This window comes from Podarcis melisellensis, assembly GCF_964234715.1.
Source record: "Podarcis melisellensis genome assembly, chromosome: 6".
Taxonomy (NCBI): Eukaryota; Metazoa; Chordata; class Lepidosauria; order Squamata; family Lacertidae; genus Podarcis; species Podarcis melisellensis.
The window spans coordinates 96,916,353-96,935,044 of record NC_138538.1 but is presented as its reverse complement, the minus strand read 5'-3'; the positions used below and the strand labels follow the sequence as shown (position 1 = coordinate 96,935,044).

The 18,692-nt window shown below is 43.9% G+C and overlaps 1 protein-coding gene across 2 annotated transcripts in view; it reads right to left on the bottom strand.

The window, feature by feature from the left end:
* Positions 1 to 4,874: 4,874 nt before the first annotated feature.
* The window catches only part of VAMP4 (vesicle associated membrane protein 4), a 28,720-nt gene continuing 14,902 nt past the window's right edge, over positions 4,875 to 18,692 (bottom strand). For both annotated transcript variants that reach the window (XM_081915211.1, XM_081915212.1), the window contains exons 5-8: positions 13,945 to 14,045; positions 11,420 to 11,499; positions 10,364 to 10,415; positions 4,875 to 6,589 (exon numbers count right to left, since the gene is read on the bottom strand). In XM_081915211.1, the coding sequence (XP_081771337.1) occupies positions 6,561 to 6,589; positions 10,364 to 10,415; positions 11,420 to 11,499; positions 13,945 to 14,045 (262 nt within the window). In that variant the 3' untranslated portion in view covers positions 4,875 to 6,560. The remainder of the gene's footprint in view (positions 6,590 to 10,363; positions 10,416 to 11,419; positions 11,500 to 13,944; positions 14,046 to 18,692) is intronic.

Below are 18,692 nucleotides of genomic sequence, written 5' to 3'. Positions count from 1 at the left end.
CCAACTAACTACTGGCCAGTTGCTAATCTCCCTTTCCTGGGCAAGGTTCTGGAGTGAGTAGTCACAGACCAGATCCAGGCGCTTTTGGAAGAAACTCCTTTTCCAGATCTTTTTCAATTGGGGTTTAGTCCCGGTTTTGGCACAGAAACTGCTTTGGTCACCCTGTATGATGACCTCTGTCGAGACAGAGATAGGGGAAATGTGTGCCTGTTAATTCTCCTCAACCTCTCAGTGGCTTTTGATATCACTGACCATGGTATCCTTCTGGAGCAGCTGTCTGAGTTAGAGATGGGTTGGACCGCTTTGCAGTGGTTCTGGGCCTACTTGAGTGGTCGTTCCCTGAGGGTCAGTCCTGTGGAACCTTCAATGTGGAGTTCCTCAGGGCTCAATCCTATCCCCTATGCTGTTCAACATCTACAGGAAACCACTGGGTGGGGTTATTCGGAGATTTGGAGTACGTTGTCAGCAGAATGCTGATGACACTCAGCCCTACTTCTCCTTTACATCTGTGAGTGAGGCAGTGGAAATGCTGGACTTCATAATGGACTGGATGAGAGCCAACAAACTTAAACTCAATCCAGATCAGACTGAGGCACGGTTAGTGGGTGGTTCCCTAGACCGGATGGGCTGGAAGGCTGCCTGCTCTTGATGGGGTTACACTTCCGCTGAAGGAGCAGGTTCTTAGCTTGGGGGTACCCCTGGATCCTTTGCTGTCGCTCAAGGCTCAGGTGGCCTCAGTGGCCCAGAGTGCCTTCCATCAGCTTTGGCTGGTGGCCCAGCTACATCCTTATCTGGACAGGGATAGCATAACTACTGTTCTCTATGCTCTGGTAACCTCAGGGTTAGACTAATGCAATGCATTCTATGTAGGGCTGCCTCTGAATATTGTTCAAAAACTTCTGCTAGCGCAGAATTCAGCGGCCAGGTTGCTCATCGGAGCAAGATGGTTTGAGCATATTTCACTGTTCCTGGTCAGACTGCACTGATTACCAATTAGTTTCCAGGCCCAATTCAAAGTGCTGGTTTTGACCTATAAAGCCTTAAACAGCTCAGGACTGCAATACCTGAAGGACTGCTTCTTTCCATATGAACCTACCTGGACCCTGAGATCATCTTCTGAGGCCCTTCTTTGTGTGCCTCCTCCTTGAGGTTCGGAGGGTGGCAACACAAGAACAGGCCTTCTCTGTAGTGGCTCCCTGTCTGTGGAATGCTCTCCCCAGGGAGGTTTGCCTGGCAGCTTCATTATACACCTTTAGGCACCAGACAAAAACGTTCCTTTTTAACCTGGCCTTTGGTTGATTTGATTGACATCCTATGCCCTTTTAAAATACTGTATCTCCGGGGGGGGGGTGTTATTGGGTTGTTTTTATATTTATTATATCTTTTGTGGTTTTATAATTTGATTTTGTTCTGTGAACTGCCCTGAGACCTCCAGGTATAGGGCAATATATAAATTCAACTATTATTATTAGTTCCCAATTCAAAATCTAGTTCCTGCTAACATAAGGGCCCTGGACCCTGCGGGCCATGCAGTCGGGGGCCCAGTGTAACTACTGTATCTGCCAAGCCTCAAAGCTCTGGGGCCTGAGTTGCATCCTCAACTGAATGGAAGCTATTCAGGGATGTTGAATGCAAGGCCTGACATGCTTTATTCTGAGCCACTTGGAATTCCAGATATTTCCCTAGAAATCCCATCCATCCCAAAGGCTGCAGTCTGCTAGTCTACCACACTAACCTAAAATGCTGGTTTTGCCTTCTCCTATAACCTCCACACAGCTCCCTAACCAGACACTGCTTGCTACACACCATGTAGATATTCACCTACACAACACACTCCATACATGATGCACCAATGTTTTCAAGATTATCCACAAAAAATTAAAGTTCTTGCCACACTCACGTCACATCAGTAAATGGTATCACAGAAAGTTTATTGTTAATTTATAGCCAAACCTGCAAGTCCTCATTTGCTGAAATCAGTAGCAGAAACCAGGCACTTCCAGGAATGACATCCAATAAATGAAAAGCTTCTCATTCTCTTTCTCTCTCACTCACTCATACACACTCACAAACATAATCTTCCATATATATATGATTGTATCTTTAGCAGCGTTTCACTGTTATCTTTTTGCTACTCAGTATTCTGATCACAAGAATACAAAATTATACAAATTACAGCAGTGCACAGAATAATCATTTATTATTTCTCTCTTTCCCTTTCAGAAATGGACAGGACTTGGCTGTTTTCACACCAGTCCTTTACTGGGGATATAATCTGCCACACATTACTTGTCTAAGGCAACACAATGGCCGTGGCTCAGGGGCCAAGCTCATGCATGGAGCAGAGAGGAAGATCCAGGCTCAATCCCTGGTGGCCCAGGGAGGAAGGCTGGGAAAGACCCGGGTCTGGAGACCTTGGAGAGCTTCTGCCAGCCAGAGTGAACAATACTGGACACTATTCAGACTGATATGCTCCCACGGAGGGAGTGTCAACAGGCCACGGATTGGATTGCAATACTATTATGCCACTCTTCCCCAAAGAGGAAAAAGTAAAGAACCAAGGGCTTTTATATTTAGAGGGAACAATCTATGAGGGGTTTAAAGAAGCAGTGGGGAACTTTCAGTCCTGGGCCACATTTCGCCAGGCCCACCCTGTCTTGGCCCACAAGGCTGTTTCCCCCAAACTACACCCACCTGCCCTACACCTGACATGACAGGTGGCATCAAGTGTGGGGACAGTGGAGAAGCGGCTGATTGGGCTGTGCAACCAACTTCCCCATGGAGAACAACTTGACCACACAGCCAATCCCTGCAGAAAGCAGGGCTGAAGTCACCCCACACCAGCTGATAAAATTATATTATCATGCGGTGTGGAGAGTGTGAACAGCTTCACATTTTTAAAGCAACTTTGTTACATCAGTTCTTAGTATAACCGAAAGTATAGCTCATTGACAGAAGACAAATTCAGGATGTAAAACCAGCTCCAAAAATAAATAATTACATAAACAACATTTTGCATTATTGTTATTTGCAGGCGTGTTAATCTCTCTATACTTATTGCCTGCAAAATACAGGGGCAATATTTATTTTCTAGGATTTAGTATAAACAAATTTCAGCTATAGAAACCCACAAAGAGGATCGATGTGACTTCTCTTCTTTTTCCAACTTCTGTTCATCTGTACTGTACTTGGGAAAACAGACTGTTGCCTGATTCCCTATACACAATAATATACACAATATTCATATGCACAATAGGAAGGATTTGAAACACTCCACTACTAATTACTGTTTCCTCTTCATAGTGAAATTATTTGCACATTTGGCTTCAGAATTTCAATTTTAAAAAGCAGAAAGGTGACAAAGTCCTCAAGTTACAGTTGTGCTTGGAAGTTAATTCCACTTAAACCAGATTTTTTTTCTGAGTAGAAAGCCAGAATTGGGTCATGCTGTGCTACCTGGAGACTGTACTTCTTACGCCAAAATGGGTGGCTTTATTTCTTCTTCTTTTAAGAGTGCAAGTATAAATTACCACTCAACAACAAGTGCTTCAAAGGCCAGTGGAAACAATTCTCCACCTTTTGTACAACTGTCCCAGCTTGAGTTGGCAGCTTTCCTGAAGCTCAGCCCCACGTGCAGGTGCCTTGGTGTGGGGCCTGGTGAATGGCATCAGAGGGCGGACCAAACGGCTAATGCTCTTAAGTCAAGCAGAAAATAGGCTGCCACCCAGGTCCTGAGATTTGTACTCCTTCCCCTTAAACAGTTTGCAATACTAACCTCTCTGCCAGGAAAGGCAAGAAGGTGGTCACATGGGAACAGGCCTTTTCAGTGGTGACTCCCCATTTCGAGAATGCTCTCTCCAGGGAAACATGCCTGGCAACATCACTGTTTTTAATGTCAGGCAAAAACCAGGCTTTGGGGCTTTATTTTTCTGCTAATTTTTTGTGGAGTGGGCTGAGCTGGATCTGCTCTTTTGTACATATTATCATTGCTTTCATTCTTGTTTCTACACTTGTTACTAATGCTTGTTTCTAAAGTTGCTTGAAGTTCACCTTTGTGGAAAAGCAACTAATAAATATAACAATAGCTCTCCCAGAGAATTCTCACAAAACTGCAAATCTCTAGGTAGTGTAGAAGCCCCTGTGACAGCTCATTTTTGCAGAGCAGCCCGCAAGCTACAAAAATCAAAAGGTAAAACGATTCATTAGCCTAATTTCTTTTGGCGAAAAACTGTAAAAAATATAAAAATATTTTAACACCAATTGTTTTTAAAACTGAAGTTCCATGCACGCTTACTTGGAAAAAGGCGTTACAGTGGTGCCTCACAAGACGAAAAGAATCCGTTCCGCGATTCTCTTCGTCTAGCGGTTTTTTCGTCTTGCGAAGCAAGCCCATTGACAGCTTAGCGGATTAGCGGCTTCTAGTGATCAGCTGTTAAGCGGCTTATCAGCGGATCAGCTGTTAAGCGGCTTAGCAGTTTAGGAAAAGGGCGGAAAAAGCAGAAAAAACCCGCGGGGACTCGCAAGATTTTTTCGTCTTGCGAAGGAACCCCATAGGGAAATTTGTTTTGCGAAGCGCCTCCAAAACGGAAAACCCTTTCGTCTAGCGGGTTTTCCGTCTTGCGAGGCGTTCGTCTTGCGGGGCACCACTGTACTGAACTTAGTTGTGCTTAGTTCTGTGCTTAGGCTGCATAGGCACGCACAGACTCAACTTGTAGCAAACATTTGTTTAACGAAGGCTCTTCTTCAGCCAGCTAAAATGCAATCTGTAGCTTTTGCCTAGAAATGCAAATAATATTGAAAAGAAGTGTCACCACATAAAGAACCAGTCTCAAGTAGTTCCTCAAAGAGAAGGCATGGTTCTTTTCTTCACCCTGCTTTATTTCACGGGTATTGAGTCCCCTGGAATTCAAGCTAGTAATTTAAAATGTTGTAAGTGCATTGTTGCAAAAAGGCTGCAGACTGAACAAAGAGCTCAGTCTCCATACCTCACCTGTCTTAAAGCCTGAAGCCCTGCTTAGTCTGACCTTAGTTAAACCTAAGCTGTACTGTCCCAGGCAATGGTATCCCTCCCTTTTTGCTCCTGCACTAACTGATGACTCTGACTAACATTGGCAATGTATCATCATCTGCTGCCCTGATCTTGCATCGGGTGGGCTGGAGCCTGACCCAGGGGGGGCCACAAGAGGAGCACCACCCCCATGCAAATACATGGCAAGAGATGAAGAAATGGGGCCTCAAATGCATCTTCGGGTTAAAAGTGGATTCTGGGTCTGGAAACACCGGACATTCCAGGGCACCTGAGGGCAGCAGGCTAGTCTGTGGTGTGGCACACACAGCGCCATCGCCACATCTTGCTGCTGCTCCCCACTGCCTTGCACCCGCATCATTGGCAGGGAGGTCCTAATACTACCAGGTAGGATGAGTGTGGCTGCATTTTATAATTAAGTAGAGTGTGTGTGTATGTGCATCTATATTATCTGTATCTGTATCTGTATCTATTCAAATAAATAAATACCCAGAGGAGTAGATGTGAACAGACACTTATTATGTTATAGTAACATAATTTATAACCTGTCTTTATGTAGTCATTTTGGTGCAGTCATCCTGTGCCTAAAACGAAAAGAAAAACCTGAAGTCCCTGGAAGTCTCAAAGCTGCTCCTCACGTTTTGGTAAAAAGTCAGACCAGATGTAGGGTGAATGAAGTTTAAATGTGAACCTCCACACATATTCTTAACCTGAACTTATTTGCATCTGACTAGCCAAGTATACTAAGGTATAGGTAGGAGACTATTTTTTTTCTCTAAAAATGTTTGAAACGTAAACAGTCTGACCCCTTGTTTTAAAAGGAGGCATGTAAACTTGCTTACTCTTAATTATTTGGCAGCAAAACACATGCATGGTTTGGGTTGCACTTGCACAGACCAAAAGGTGTCTCCTTTTCTTTTGTGTGTCTTCATTCAAGTAAACAGTGTTTCCTTTTCTTCAATAATTTACTAGGAGCTACATAGTTACAGTTAAAAATAGTTTTTTTACTGGAATGCTTTTATGTCACATCCATAAGCAACAGCGAGAACATGGAGCTTCTGGGTCCCTTAACAAGTACAGAAAGTCTCCTTGCAAAATTGTGGTTTTTTAAATATGAGAAAGTGGCATCTTCACAGTTATTCATCTAAATATGTCTCTAAACAATGATATAGAGTTTATACACTGCATCCCTCCCTTATTCTTCCTCCATTGTCCTCTGTCAGGAGTAATAAGAAATTCTGTAAATTATAAATAACATCATTACCAGTTAGCAATAAGTATCTGACTCCAAACTGAGCCTTCTTCCAGGGAGCAACAATGGGGGGTTTGGATTAGATATTGACACTAGAATGAGTTCTTGGCTGAAAAGGATGATTTGCTGGATCCTCTGAATGCTCTTTCTGGAGCTAGTCTGGTGCCTCCAAGGGAGAAGGGGGGACACACTTCAAAGCTATATACATATTATCTTCCACAGAAGTCACACAGCTGCCTCCTATGCTGTCATCCTGAAGCCACCACAATATCCACCAGCAAGTCAAGTGTGGTATTTGAGGATGAGGGGAACTGCAAAAGACAGACAAGAGGCATCTTTAAAAACACACACAAAATGAATTGTCAACCAGCCAGCTTGGGCTCTACATATTTAAGACTCTTGTCTCAGCAGTGACCCAGCACCAATCTCCACCCACAACACCCTTCTAAGAATGCCATTTGTGCAACAAATGTATCACTGACGCCTGGGTGGGTGAGAAAGGGGCTTTGGTCTCACCCAGCAGGGAGTACTCAGCACAGAATCAGGGCGGACTTGAGGGTGGGAATGGGGAGTTGTGTCCTTGCTAATTCTCCCTGACCTCTCAGTGACCTTCAGTACCATTGAACATGGAGCGGAGGTCCAAGTTATGGGTGGGTGGCACCACTTTACGGCGTTTCCGGTCCTACTTGTAGGGACATGTCCAGAGGGTGATGCTTGGGCCCTGTGGGGCCTTCAGTGTGGGGTTCCTCAAGGCTTGGTTTTATCCCCCATGCTGTCTAACATCCACATGAAACCGCTGAGTGGGGTCATCTAGAGTTTTGGAGTACACTGTCAACAATATGTTGATGACACTCAGCTCTACTCCTCTACACCTGCAGATGTAGCAGTGGATGTGCTAGACTGTGGTCTTACCTCAGTAATGGACTGGATGAGGGCCAATGAACTGAAGCTCAATCCAAGTAAGACTGAAGCACTCTTAGTGGACGGTTCCCAAGACCGGGTGTATGGGAGGATGCCTCCTCTTGAGAGGTTTCACTCCCTCTGAAGGAGCAGGATGTAGCTTGGGGAAACTTCTGGATTCCTTGCGGTCACTTGAGGCTCCTTTGAGGCTCCTTGCAGCAGCTTCAGCTGGTGGTCCAGCTGCACCCCTATCTGGACAGGAATAGCCTAACCTCTGTTGTCTATGCTCTGGTAACCTCTAGGCTGGATTACTGCAATGCTTTGTACATAAGGCTGATTCTGAAGATGGCTTGGAAACTTCAGCTGGTGCAGAATTTGGTGATCAGGTTACTCACTGGTGCAAGACAGTTGTAGAATTGAACACCAATCCTGACCCAACTGCACTGGCTGCCGATTAGTTTCCAGGTGCAATTCAAGGTGCTGGTTTTGACCTCAGTTCAGGACCACAATACCTCAAGGACTATCTCTACCTGTGTGAACTGCCCTTCTTCAAGAGCCTCCATGAGAGGGCCTTTTCTGCAGTGGCTCCCCATTTGTGAAATGCTCTCCCCAAGGCCGCTTATGTGGTGCCTTTGTTACATATCTCTAGGCACCAGGCAAAAACATTCCTCTTATCCCAGCCTTTGATTTTTTAATTGTTTCTTGTTTCTTAATATGTTATGTATTTTTATGTTTTTTATATTGTAAATCCCCCTGTGATCCTCAGCTGAAGGGTGGTTTAGACATGTAATAAATAAAGATAATAATAAAGTGACTGACTGAATAAATAAATAAATAACATGGCTAGCTACATTAACACAATCCCTGGTATTCCTCAGCATTCAAAGCCCACGCCCCTAAGTTTTGGCACAACATATGCATTTCCCAAATAGTGATCCAACTGGGATAGGACAACTAAGTGGACAGGGCAACTATTTTTGCAGTAATATAAAGTTTTCATAATAGGCTCGGTTTTTAAGAACATTATCTATTCCCTTGAAAGGAAAAATTCTTACCATCTCAGCTGGAGTCTGGAAGGGGGAAAGTTTATTGCCCATCAAAATTGCTTTACTGAACATCCTGTTTCCATCTCTTTCCAATCCTCAAGTCAAAGCAGATGGGATTTTCCACGAATATCATCTCTCAGTTATCCCACTTTTAAGAAGAGCAGGCATGTCTTCCAACTCACACCCTTCAAGTACATGTGAGCAGGAAGCAAGAAACTCCCTTGACAGTGTGTGGCTGATCTTTTGGGAAAGCTATGTTTACTGCGTGCACAGACACCAAATGCATCTGGCTTCTGGAATGTCATGAATGGGACAACTCCTGGCCCTACTCTCGTCATGCACCTCAGGAGCAAACCTGGCTCAAAGTCAGGCCGCAGGGTTAAGCTGCAATTCCCTTCATCCTTTCCCTGGATCCTTCTTCAAAATGGCTACACTGGCCACCTTCCAGTCCTTGGATACAAAGACACATGCATATTTTTAGAAGATTGAGCAATTTCTCAGTTTGATACCAGCCGGTGTTAATTTTTAATTTGTTGATAATTTGCTAATCAGCATAATTTGTCTCAGTTCTTCAGAATGCCTTCCTGCAATAAGCTCCTCAAATTAGTTTTGTTTTTTTTTGCATTGCTTCTTCTTAGGTTGCATTTTCTTTGCAAAGTTTGTGTTTCTTTTTGCCATCATTTGGAAAAGACTTCCATTTTCTTATGGAGGTTTTCTGGTATCCAAAAGCACCACCAACTTCCAGAATCTGGTGATTGCTTTTTTCACATTGTGCTGAGATGGAAAATAATGTCCTATCTTCAGGACTTGAACTTGGCTCCCATTCTTGAGATGATAAAATCTACTCATCCCTAATTGGAAAATGCATAGAGTCCCATGTCGAATTATGTTTCGAGTCTTCCAGGTTTTGGATTCATAAACAACAGAAAGCCATCCTACCTAGTCTATCCATTCCTTTATCCTCCCACAGACAGGGAGCGAGCTCCCAATCTCCATCACACCAACAACACTTTCAAGTTTTCCTATAGGTGTGCATAAAGTACAACACTCTTGTGACAAAGGATTTGCCACCATGTTCTAAACTATAAAGAATTACTGAGTTCCTGATTAAATCTCTCCAATTAAAATCAATCTTAGAAATGCTCAATTTTGGTTAGATTATATTGATTTCTTCTTAAAAAGGACCCACAAACATTAAAGCTATTTCAATCTCACAATCCTCTAGTACTAGGGGCACTCAAAAGTTAATGGCAATATTCTGGGCAACTCCTAAGCTAACAACTCAATAGTATGTCATCCATTAGCCCAAGCAAGAAGACCTGAAGTAGTGTATGTGTCAGAGACCAGGCTGAGGAGTTCTGCTCTGATGGGGAATGGTGAGAGCCTCTCCCTCCCCCTGCTCCTGACCAGGATCCTGAAGCTACCCAGAAGCAGTAGAGCAGTATAGATTTGGAACAGTGGTTTGCAGAGGGGCATAGTTCTGAAGACAAAAGTTGGGGTGAAGAAGAACTGGAAGAGAGAGAGCTAACAGACTCTCTCTCCCTGGAAACCATCCAACCTATTGGTCCAAGGTCACGTAAAGCAGAAAAGTTGGATACACAAAAAGCACCGTGATGTGGAAATGACTAGGGGGGAAGTGGGTGGAAACCTTAATTGGGAACACCTTCATTCCGAGAGTGGCTGCTCTGTTCTTTTGCTGTGGTCAGCAAACTTTTTCAGCAGGGGGCCGGTCCACTGTCCCTCAGACTTTGTGGGGGGCCGGACTATATATTTTTTTGCGGGGGAGGGAATGAACAAATTCCTATGCCCCACAAATAACCCAGAGATGCATTTTAAATAAAAGGACACCTTCTACTCATGTAAAAACATGCTGATTCATGGACCGTCCACGGGCTGGATTGAGAAGGAGATTGGGCCAGATCTGGCCCCCAGGCCTTAGTTTGCCTACCCATGCTTTAAATGGTAAGCGACTCTTTTTGCTTTGTGCTGCTTATCCTAGGCTGAAGGGGAGGAGGAAGCCGAGTCCCCAAAGCCTGACCGTATGATTTCTCTTAAGGCTGCAATTCAAGGATGTCTATTTGTTCTACATCTTGCCACTTCACAGAATTTTTACAACAAAGAACTTCAGAAAGCACTTACCAATAATCACTAGCAGGACACCAACAGCAACCAAAGCCACAATTACCTTCATCTGCAGAAGGAAACACAAGCCAAGCCAAGACATTACTTCCTTATTGCCTACAGAGACTTTTTTAAACCAAGCTACTATGACTCCTTTCTTCACAATAATGGTGAAAGCTTGCAGAATCAGCTGAACAACTCAAAATGCCTCCAGTCATGTCTTCCATCCACATTTTCAAAATAAGGGCATAACATGGACACTGTAGCAGAGTGGGTAAAGAATCTGGAGGTCTCCACATTCACCCATGAAGCTCATCAAACTTTTTTACTGGGGTAAAAACACCAGTCTTCAGAGTGTGCACCCACACATGTCCCCATAGGTACCAACCTACATTGATCTGATCCAGGCACGCCCAACTCCCAAGAAACTGTGATCTACTCCCAGTATAAAACAACTGGCAATGATCTACCCGTTGTCATTGGAGGGACGAGGATCTTGCGTGGTGTGGTGTGTGGAAGATGGAGGCAAAGGGAGCCACGCAGATCCCAATCATGCCTGCCCTCCCTCCTCCCCCCCCCCCCGCTGCCACGAAGACCCGGCGGGTGACATTCTTTGTGCTTGCTGCCTGTTCCGACCTTCCCGGCAGCAGGACTCAGCGCGGCGGCGGGGGGGGGGGCAGCGGGGCCACCGTTGCAGCAGTGAAGGCTGGGCCAGACGACATTCCTTGTGCTTGCCGCCCAGCCCAGCCTTCCCTGCAGTGGCATTCCTTGCCCACTTTATTTAATCCTGCAATCGACCAGGATCACTCTGGTGATCAACCAGTCGATCGTGGTCAACCAGTTGAACATGTTTGATCTAATCTGATCCATCTGATTACTTAGGAAAAAGGATGGAAGAAAGAATCTGGCCTCCACACAGCCCATTCTTAACTGCAGTGTGGGGGAAAGTGTAAGCACTCAATTCCCAATATTGTGTATACACTTCATGTTCACACACGTTAACTTTGCCCTTGTGACCTTAATAGGTCTGCTTTTTTAAAAAGTCAACAAATTAATTCCTCTCTGGGACCTCACCTTGCAGCCTCGCCACCACATTTGCCGTCGCAGCTGTTTGGATCGGCTGCTAAAAGCTGTTGCATTGTCAGATAAGCTCTCTGTGCCAGAAAGAGAACATTTATGTTTTATTATTCATCACATTCATATCCCACCTTTTCCTCCAAGAAGCTCAATGATGTCCCACTCCTCACCTAATCACTTTGACAACCCTGTGAGGCAGATTAGGCTGAGAGGCAGTGACAGGCCCAAGGTCACCCAGGGAGCTTAATGGCCAAGTGGAGATTTGATCCCTTCCGTCTCCCAGATCCTAGTCCAACACTCTAACCACAACGCAACACTGGCTCCCTCATGAACTGAACCTGCTGCAATGCAAGTGAGAAAGCTTTCCATCCTAGCATGCATGTCTGTATTTATACATGCAAGCATATGCAAAGAGGTAATGATTAGGTATTCTTGCAGAGGTACAGTGAATTCCATGTGATTTGTTTCTAAAAGAACAACATTAGGAATGCAGCCAACATTGTGGTTCATACAAATTGATTTAAGACTACCCTTTCACCCACATAATTACTTAAGTTTTCTAACTATGTTTGGAAATTGTAATGTTCATTAACAAATGAGCCCATGCTGTACAGGAAGAAGCAAACATAAAAGTGGCAGAAGTACAAATGATACAAGTTATCTAGCCTACAGCACTCTGCTACGAAGGGACAGGAAATGGTCCTCTGATGTACATCCAAGCCAGGATATGCAAGCCTATATCTCTGCATAACTAGGCAGATTCTGATCACACAAGAGGGCTCTGTGTACAGGACCTGCCTCTTTATCTTCCCCATGCATGCAGTGGGAAAGACCCACGGTTAACAAGAGTGAGCAATGGGATGAAAAAAGGCTGGGGACATCACTCAAGTGACATAATGTACATCCTGATGGGCGGGGTGGGCTCTGCCTATAGACCACATCTACTACATCATTAAGACAGTAACAATTTGCGGTAAAAATGATAGCAGCGCTTGGGAACTTTCAAAACATTCATAAAGGGCAGTCAGGTAGTTTGCTATTAAGATTTAAACCACACACTGGGTGAGTTAAGATGCAATAGTAAACTAGTTTGGCGTACAAGGCTATTTTTCCCAAACTACTTCCACATGCCTCCTACCTAATGTAATATGAAATATCAGGTGTGGGACAAGTTAGGACATGGCTGCAAAGGAAGTCAAAATGAGAGAGCAATTGTTCATTTGCAAGCAGGGCTCACCGGCAGCAAGAACCGTTAAAGGTGCACTATCAGCACCAAGCAACTGTTTGGTGTTAAAAGTGCATTTTCAAAGGCACTAGCATTCAGTGAAAAGCCATTTGATAAGCACTGACAGCAGCCCCCTTTGAACTTATCACCCAATGGCAAAATGGCCCAAGGGTGGGTGAGAAAGGCTGGGATTTTGTTTGCCAGCTGGAAAAGTTTCCTCACCCAGCACTTAATGTCATGTGAATGTGCTTTGGGCTCATGTACTCCACACGCCCCCCCCCCCAGTGGAGAAATGAGGAGAGCCAAAACCTTTTGAAACTAACCAGGGTTCTGTGTTTTATCTGAACCTGGGGAAACTGGTTAGATTAAAATTATAGTCAGTGAACAAGCCAGGATAATAAACTATAGTTCAATCCTGGCTTGTTTGGACTAACCATAGTTTAAGCCACTACAGCTTCCCTGAGTTTGTTAGTAACAAGGAACTCTGGTTATTATAAAAGCAGAAGCTTTTGATTTCCATCTCATGGCTGTGCCAGAGAACAGTGGTCTGGGAATGAACAAGATTGAAACTTATTTATGTTACATCTAAAAAGGACTATTGCATTAGTAAGTAAATATATATATTGGGACTGTGTGTACATACAAAAGAGACTAAATTCAATATTAGGAATACAATTATAAAGACTAAGGAAAAGGGATGTACTTATTTTGTACAATTAATTATTCTAAGATTGAATGGTTTAGAAATATTTTTGGTAAGGATGGATTCTGTATGCAGGACAGCAAGAACCTTTTAAATCTCTAGTTGCCAGAACATTTTAGGAGTCTGTTTCAGGTTTGTGTTCTAGGCAGGGGATGCCAACGTGGTGCCCACGGGCACAATGAGACCCTTGATATCCTTCCCTGGCACCAACAAAGCACCTGAGTCACACACAAACTGTCATGAAGTGGCTGCTACCTTCTCTCTTGAAGAACAGATAGCAGGTCTCTCCCACTTCTTCTCAAGGGTCAGATTAATTCTATTGGATCCAACGTTTTCTCAGATCCCTGGGAAAAGTGCAGCATGTATGCATACTCTTTCTCTCTTCCCTTAAGAGGGATTGGCACCCACAGCACTCCCTCAAAAATCCAAAATGTTAGGCAACTCCTGGCATAGGGGGGAAAGCAAACACTCATAGGTGATCATGTTTGGGATATTCTCAGACTTTGCACAGAGCTCACAACACACTGGATTTAGTACTCTTGAGGACCCTCTTCTGAGGCTGCAAGGGAAAAAAAGAGGCCCAACTATTCCTACCTGACTTATCCTGCAAGTCATCTAGTCGTTCTCCCCTTTCTATCACCTTGGTGATGTTTTCTTGCATGACATCAATAACTTCATCAACCTGGTTTTGGACACTGGAAAACAGAGCAGGGTGTGGAGGAAGAATCATATTACTCAAAGATTTGTCACAAGTGGTAGCAAATGAAGTTGATTATTGGATTCAAATGCCAAGTAGCATATGTAAAGATTTTGAATGGGCTTTAAAAATTATGATTTTCTTAAGAATGTATGGTTTTCCAAATTTTTTTTTTCAAGAACTGGGTTGCCCAAGGCTACCCAGGAAGTAATGGCTAAGGCAAGACTTGAATTGACAGTAGCAGTCTTATGCATGCAAACTTTACGATACATCTCATTTAATTGACTGTGAAACTTCTAAGTAAACATGAATAGAGCATACATCAAAATGTTGGTCTCAAAACCCAAAGTACACTACATTGGCTGTCATTTTTATGCCACATTTATATCCTCACAGACTTTGTAACATGGCTTTGGGTCAGACTGCATTCTGGAAGCTCTACCACACTGAAGAATTCCAGAAAAATTGCAACACCATTTTAAATGAAAACTTGAGAAAGTTGTGGCATCAAAGTCACTGAGAACACACACACTCTCCACCCCACCCCCGCTTTGCATTCATACCCACCTAATACATGAAGAACAGGTAGCTTTCAAACAAAATGAGACACAGAATTGAGGGAAATGGATGTATTCCTACCAGTCACACAGTGTGTGTGTGTGTAAAACATTTTTAGAAATACCAGTTAAAAAATGAAACTAGCAAACAAGTTATTAAAACATTTAAAATTTAAAATGAAAGCAATAATGTTAAAAATGCTTTACTTGCTAAAATTACATGCCTGGGTAGGCTGTGCTGGAACAAAAACATTTTTAGCAGGTGTCAAAAACAAGTCAAGGAGAAAGGAGAGGGACCAGGAGGAAAAGTCTTTTGAAGGAAAGAAATAGGTAAAGGGAGGAAAGTGACCAGGGAGAGAAGGGCAGAATGTGTATCTTGCAGTTCCTAATTTCGTTCTTCGTTTGAGATAAGGAGGGGGGGTCTTTATTTTGTTTTCCACTCTCTCAGAAAGCTTGGGGCCCTGACTTCCAATCTAAACTTCAGTTCATGGCTTGTTCTAATTCTGGAAACCCCACACAGTACCAGATTTTTCTCCAATACAAACAGCTCTTTAATAAGAGTAGGCTTTTAAAGAGAAGCCAAAGCAATCTCAGTTTTCCAGCTAATTACATACCAAAGGTTTAGCTAGAAAAGGGAAGGGAAGGGAAATTTCTATGATTTTTTTGGAGTGGGTGTTGTTTTTGTTATCTTCCCTAAGCCGGGGACTGGCTGTGCAGTCTAAATAACATGAAGTAACAGTAATGAGGCAATGACAGCCTTGACTTGCATATTGTTCTCAAAAGGTGTTCCGTCAAACATTTAGCCATCATGAGTAAGTAGAGGAAATAAAGGGAATGATAATACCAACCTACTTTACAGGGGTGTTGGAAAGATTATATGCTTTGAACCTACTTGCATCTTAGGGAGTTAGGAAGGTCCACTCCCCTTGCTCTTTCTTACTTCTTCCCTCCCCACTCCTTTTTTTCTTTTGTTGTTGTTGTTTAGTCGTTTAGTCGTGTCCGACTCTTCGTGACCCCATAGACCAGAGCACGCCAGGCACCCCTGTCTTCAACTGCCTCCCGCAGCTTGGTCAGACTCATGTTTGTCGCTTCAAGAACACTGTCCAACCATCTCGTCCTCTGTCGTCCCCTTCTCATAGAATCATAGAGTTGGAAGAGACCACAAGGGCCATCAAGTCCAACCCCCTGCCAAGCAGGAAACACCATCAGAGCACTCCTGACATATGGTTGTCAAGCCTCTGCTTAAAGACCTCCAAAGAAGGAGACTCCACCACACTCCTTAGCAGCAAATTCCACTGTCGAACAGCTCTTACTGTCAGGAAATTCTTCCTAATGTTTAGGTGGAATCTTCTTTCCTGTAGTTTGGAACCATTGCTCCGTGTCCGCTTCTCTGGAGCAGCAGAAAACAACCTTTCTCCCTCCTCTATGTGACATCCTTTTATATATTTGAACATGGCTATCATATCACCGCTTAACCTCCTCTTCTCCAGGCTAAACATGCCCTTGTGCCCTCCATCTTTCCCAACATCAGGGTCTTTTCCAGGGAGTCTTCTCTTCTCATGAGGTGGCCAAAGTACTGGAGCCTCAGCTTCACGATCTGTCCTTCCAGTGAGCACTCAGGGCTGATTTCCTTCAGAATGGATACGTTTGATCTTCTTGCAGTCCATGGGACTCTCAAGAGTCTCCTCCAGCACCATAATTCAAAAGCATCAATTCTTCGGCGATCAGCCTTCTTTATGGTCCAGCTCTCACTTCCATTTTTCTTTTGTACCATGTCTCAAATTGTAACCCACTCATTATTATGAAGTCTACGGCTTCTGCAGTGCTTAGGCAGAAGGCAGCATCAGGGATGCAGAACTTGTGGCCCTTCCAGATGTTGTTGGACTCAAATTCCCATCAGCCCCAGCCAGTGTGGCTAGAGGTCAGGGACAAGGGGTCCTGCAGACCAATAGCACCTGGAGGACCACAGGTTCCCAATTCCTGGAATACAGAAATGCTAGTTGTATTCTTATATGTCCTATTAAATGAGGACCTAGTTTTCCTCACAGAGATGGTCAACCTATAGATCATCCAGATTCACTTCAGACTGCAGGTGGAAGCTCACATGATAGAATGTTCCTCCTATAAAAAAAACAAAACAACCCAACAACCTGGGCATGCCTAGCTTAGCCTTAATATGTTAGTTTACTATGAGCAGAGGTTTTGAAAAACATTTTTTAAGGAAGTGGTTTGGCATAGTTTATCACTCTTGTGACAACTAGGCCAAAATGTGCCACTGATTATGGTTGCAGCATTCCAAGTGACTTCATTTCAATGGAAGCCAAATTGCAAAGCCATTTATCCTCTCACCCCCAGCAGTGATTATACCAAGCAAAGGAAATGGATGTACACCCTGTTAATTAGGATTACAATTAATCTCCAGTGCCCCAATTACACTAAAGTTGTTATGACAGGCCGTCAAGCCTTAAGTTGGAAGATTGGGGAAAGAGCCTGAGAGGTTGCAGGGCAGTGGGAGAACAAATACAGGTCTGGGGCAGTCGTCCGCTTTGATCCTTGTCCTTCAACAGCTATGTACATGGGAGCACATGTCAAGAAGTCATTTCCTTTGCCTTGTCTGAGGACTACTGTGGGCATGGGGCTAAGATGGAAACAAAGAAGTTATTGTGGTTTTACAGTCTTGATATGATGGACAATCCTTACTTCCTGCTCGTTACACTTGTAGCCACTCTTCCTCTAAAGTTGCGTTTCCGAACCTTTTTCTGACCTTGTTTCCTCCTTCACCACCGTCGCCAAAATGGCAGATCTGTTTGTGTTCTTGGGAGGAGCGGGCTTGGCTTTGGCACGGGGCACCGCGGCTCTCCCCTCCCTGTGACCCGCCTTTGGGAAAAGCTACGACCAGCGAGAAAGTGACGCACATGGGACAGGTTTTTGAGGAAACTGACTACAGGCGGGCTCGGTTTTCTGGTAGACAGAAAGAGGTGAATGAAAGCTTTGCAATCAATTTGATCGGTCAGCAGCCTGTGAGTGAAGTTGAAACCAGAGTGATATCCTGCGATGGTGGTGGCGGAGCTCTGGGACACCCTAAAATGTATATAAACTTGGACAAAGATACAAAAACGGGAACATGTGGCTACTGTGGACTCCAGTTTAAGCAGGAGCACCATCACTGAAAATTGTCTTTATTATACTATGTCATAGTATTAAATATATATTTAAAATACAAAAACAAACAAAAAACAGATTCATACAGACAAACCCCCAGGGGAGGGAGACCGATGCGTTATTTGTTTAGTCATGGGTATGTTGATCTTTGATTCGTATGACTACTGAAAGAAACTTTGCCATGGCCACTGTGATATCATTGGACTTGTCGTCCAGAAGATACACACAAATAAAATAAGCAGGTAAAAGAAAAGGAAAATGAAGAAAGAAACCCATACCAACTAAAACATTACCCCCAACCTCAATAAAACAATCAACAAACACTGACACACAACCAGCATAATGGTGGCGCCAGAGTGTGCCAATGCCCATATCCCTACCCCAACAAACCAATAATGTTGTTAGTAACACTGACAACACTTATAAACCTTATACCCAACACATGCGTCACAAATGTGCTTAACACCGTCTCATTGACCACTCCCTATCCGAAATGACTGGGAGGACAGGCTGTTCCCAAACAAGGTCCTCCATGCCAGCTGAGACCCAGGACCAACCAGCTGCAGGCCAGATTATCCTGGATACCCCAAATAAACACCTATATAACTACATATAGGCTACTTTCTGTAATCCACTCCCCACTCTTTAACCCAAATTCTAAACCCCCTCTTCCCCCACCCATCACATGTTATGTCAGCGCAACTTAATAAGTTTGATAGACAACATAAGGTGAGAGACTCAGGACAACCCAGACGGGTTGGCAGGGAATGATCCTATGAAGCAGATAAGCAGAATGATGGATTGGGAAACCCTATCAAAAGAAAATGCATCATATGTAAACACCATGAAACCACACATTGCCTTCCTACAAGAAATACACAATCCACCCAAAGGAAGCAAACTCCTAAGCAAATCCCACTTCAGTC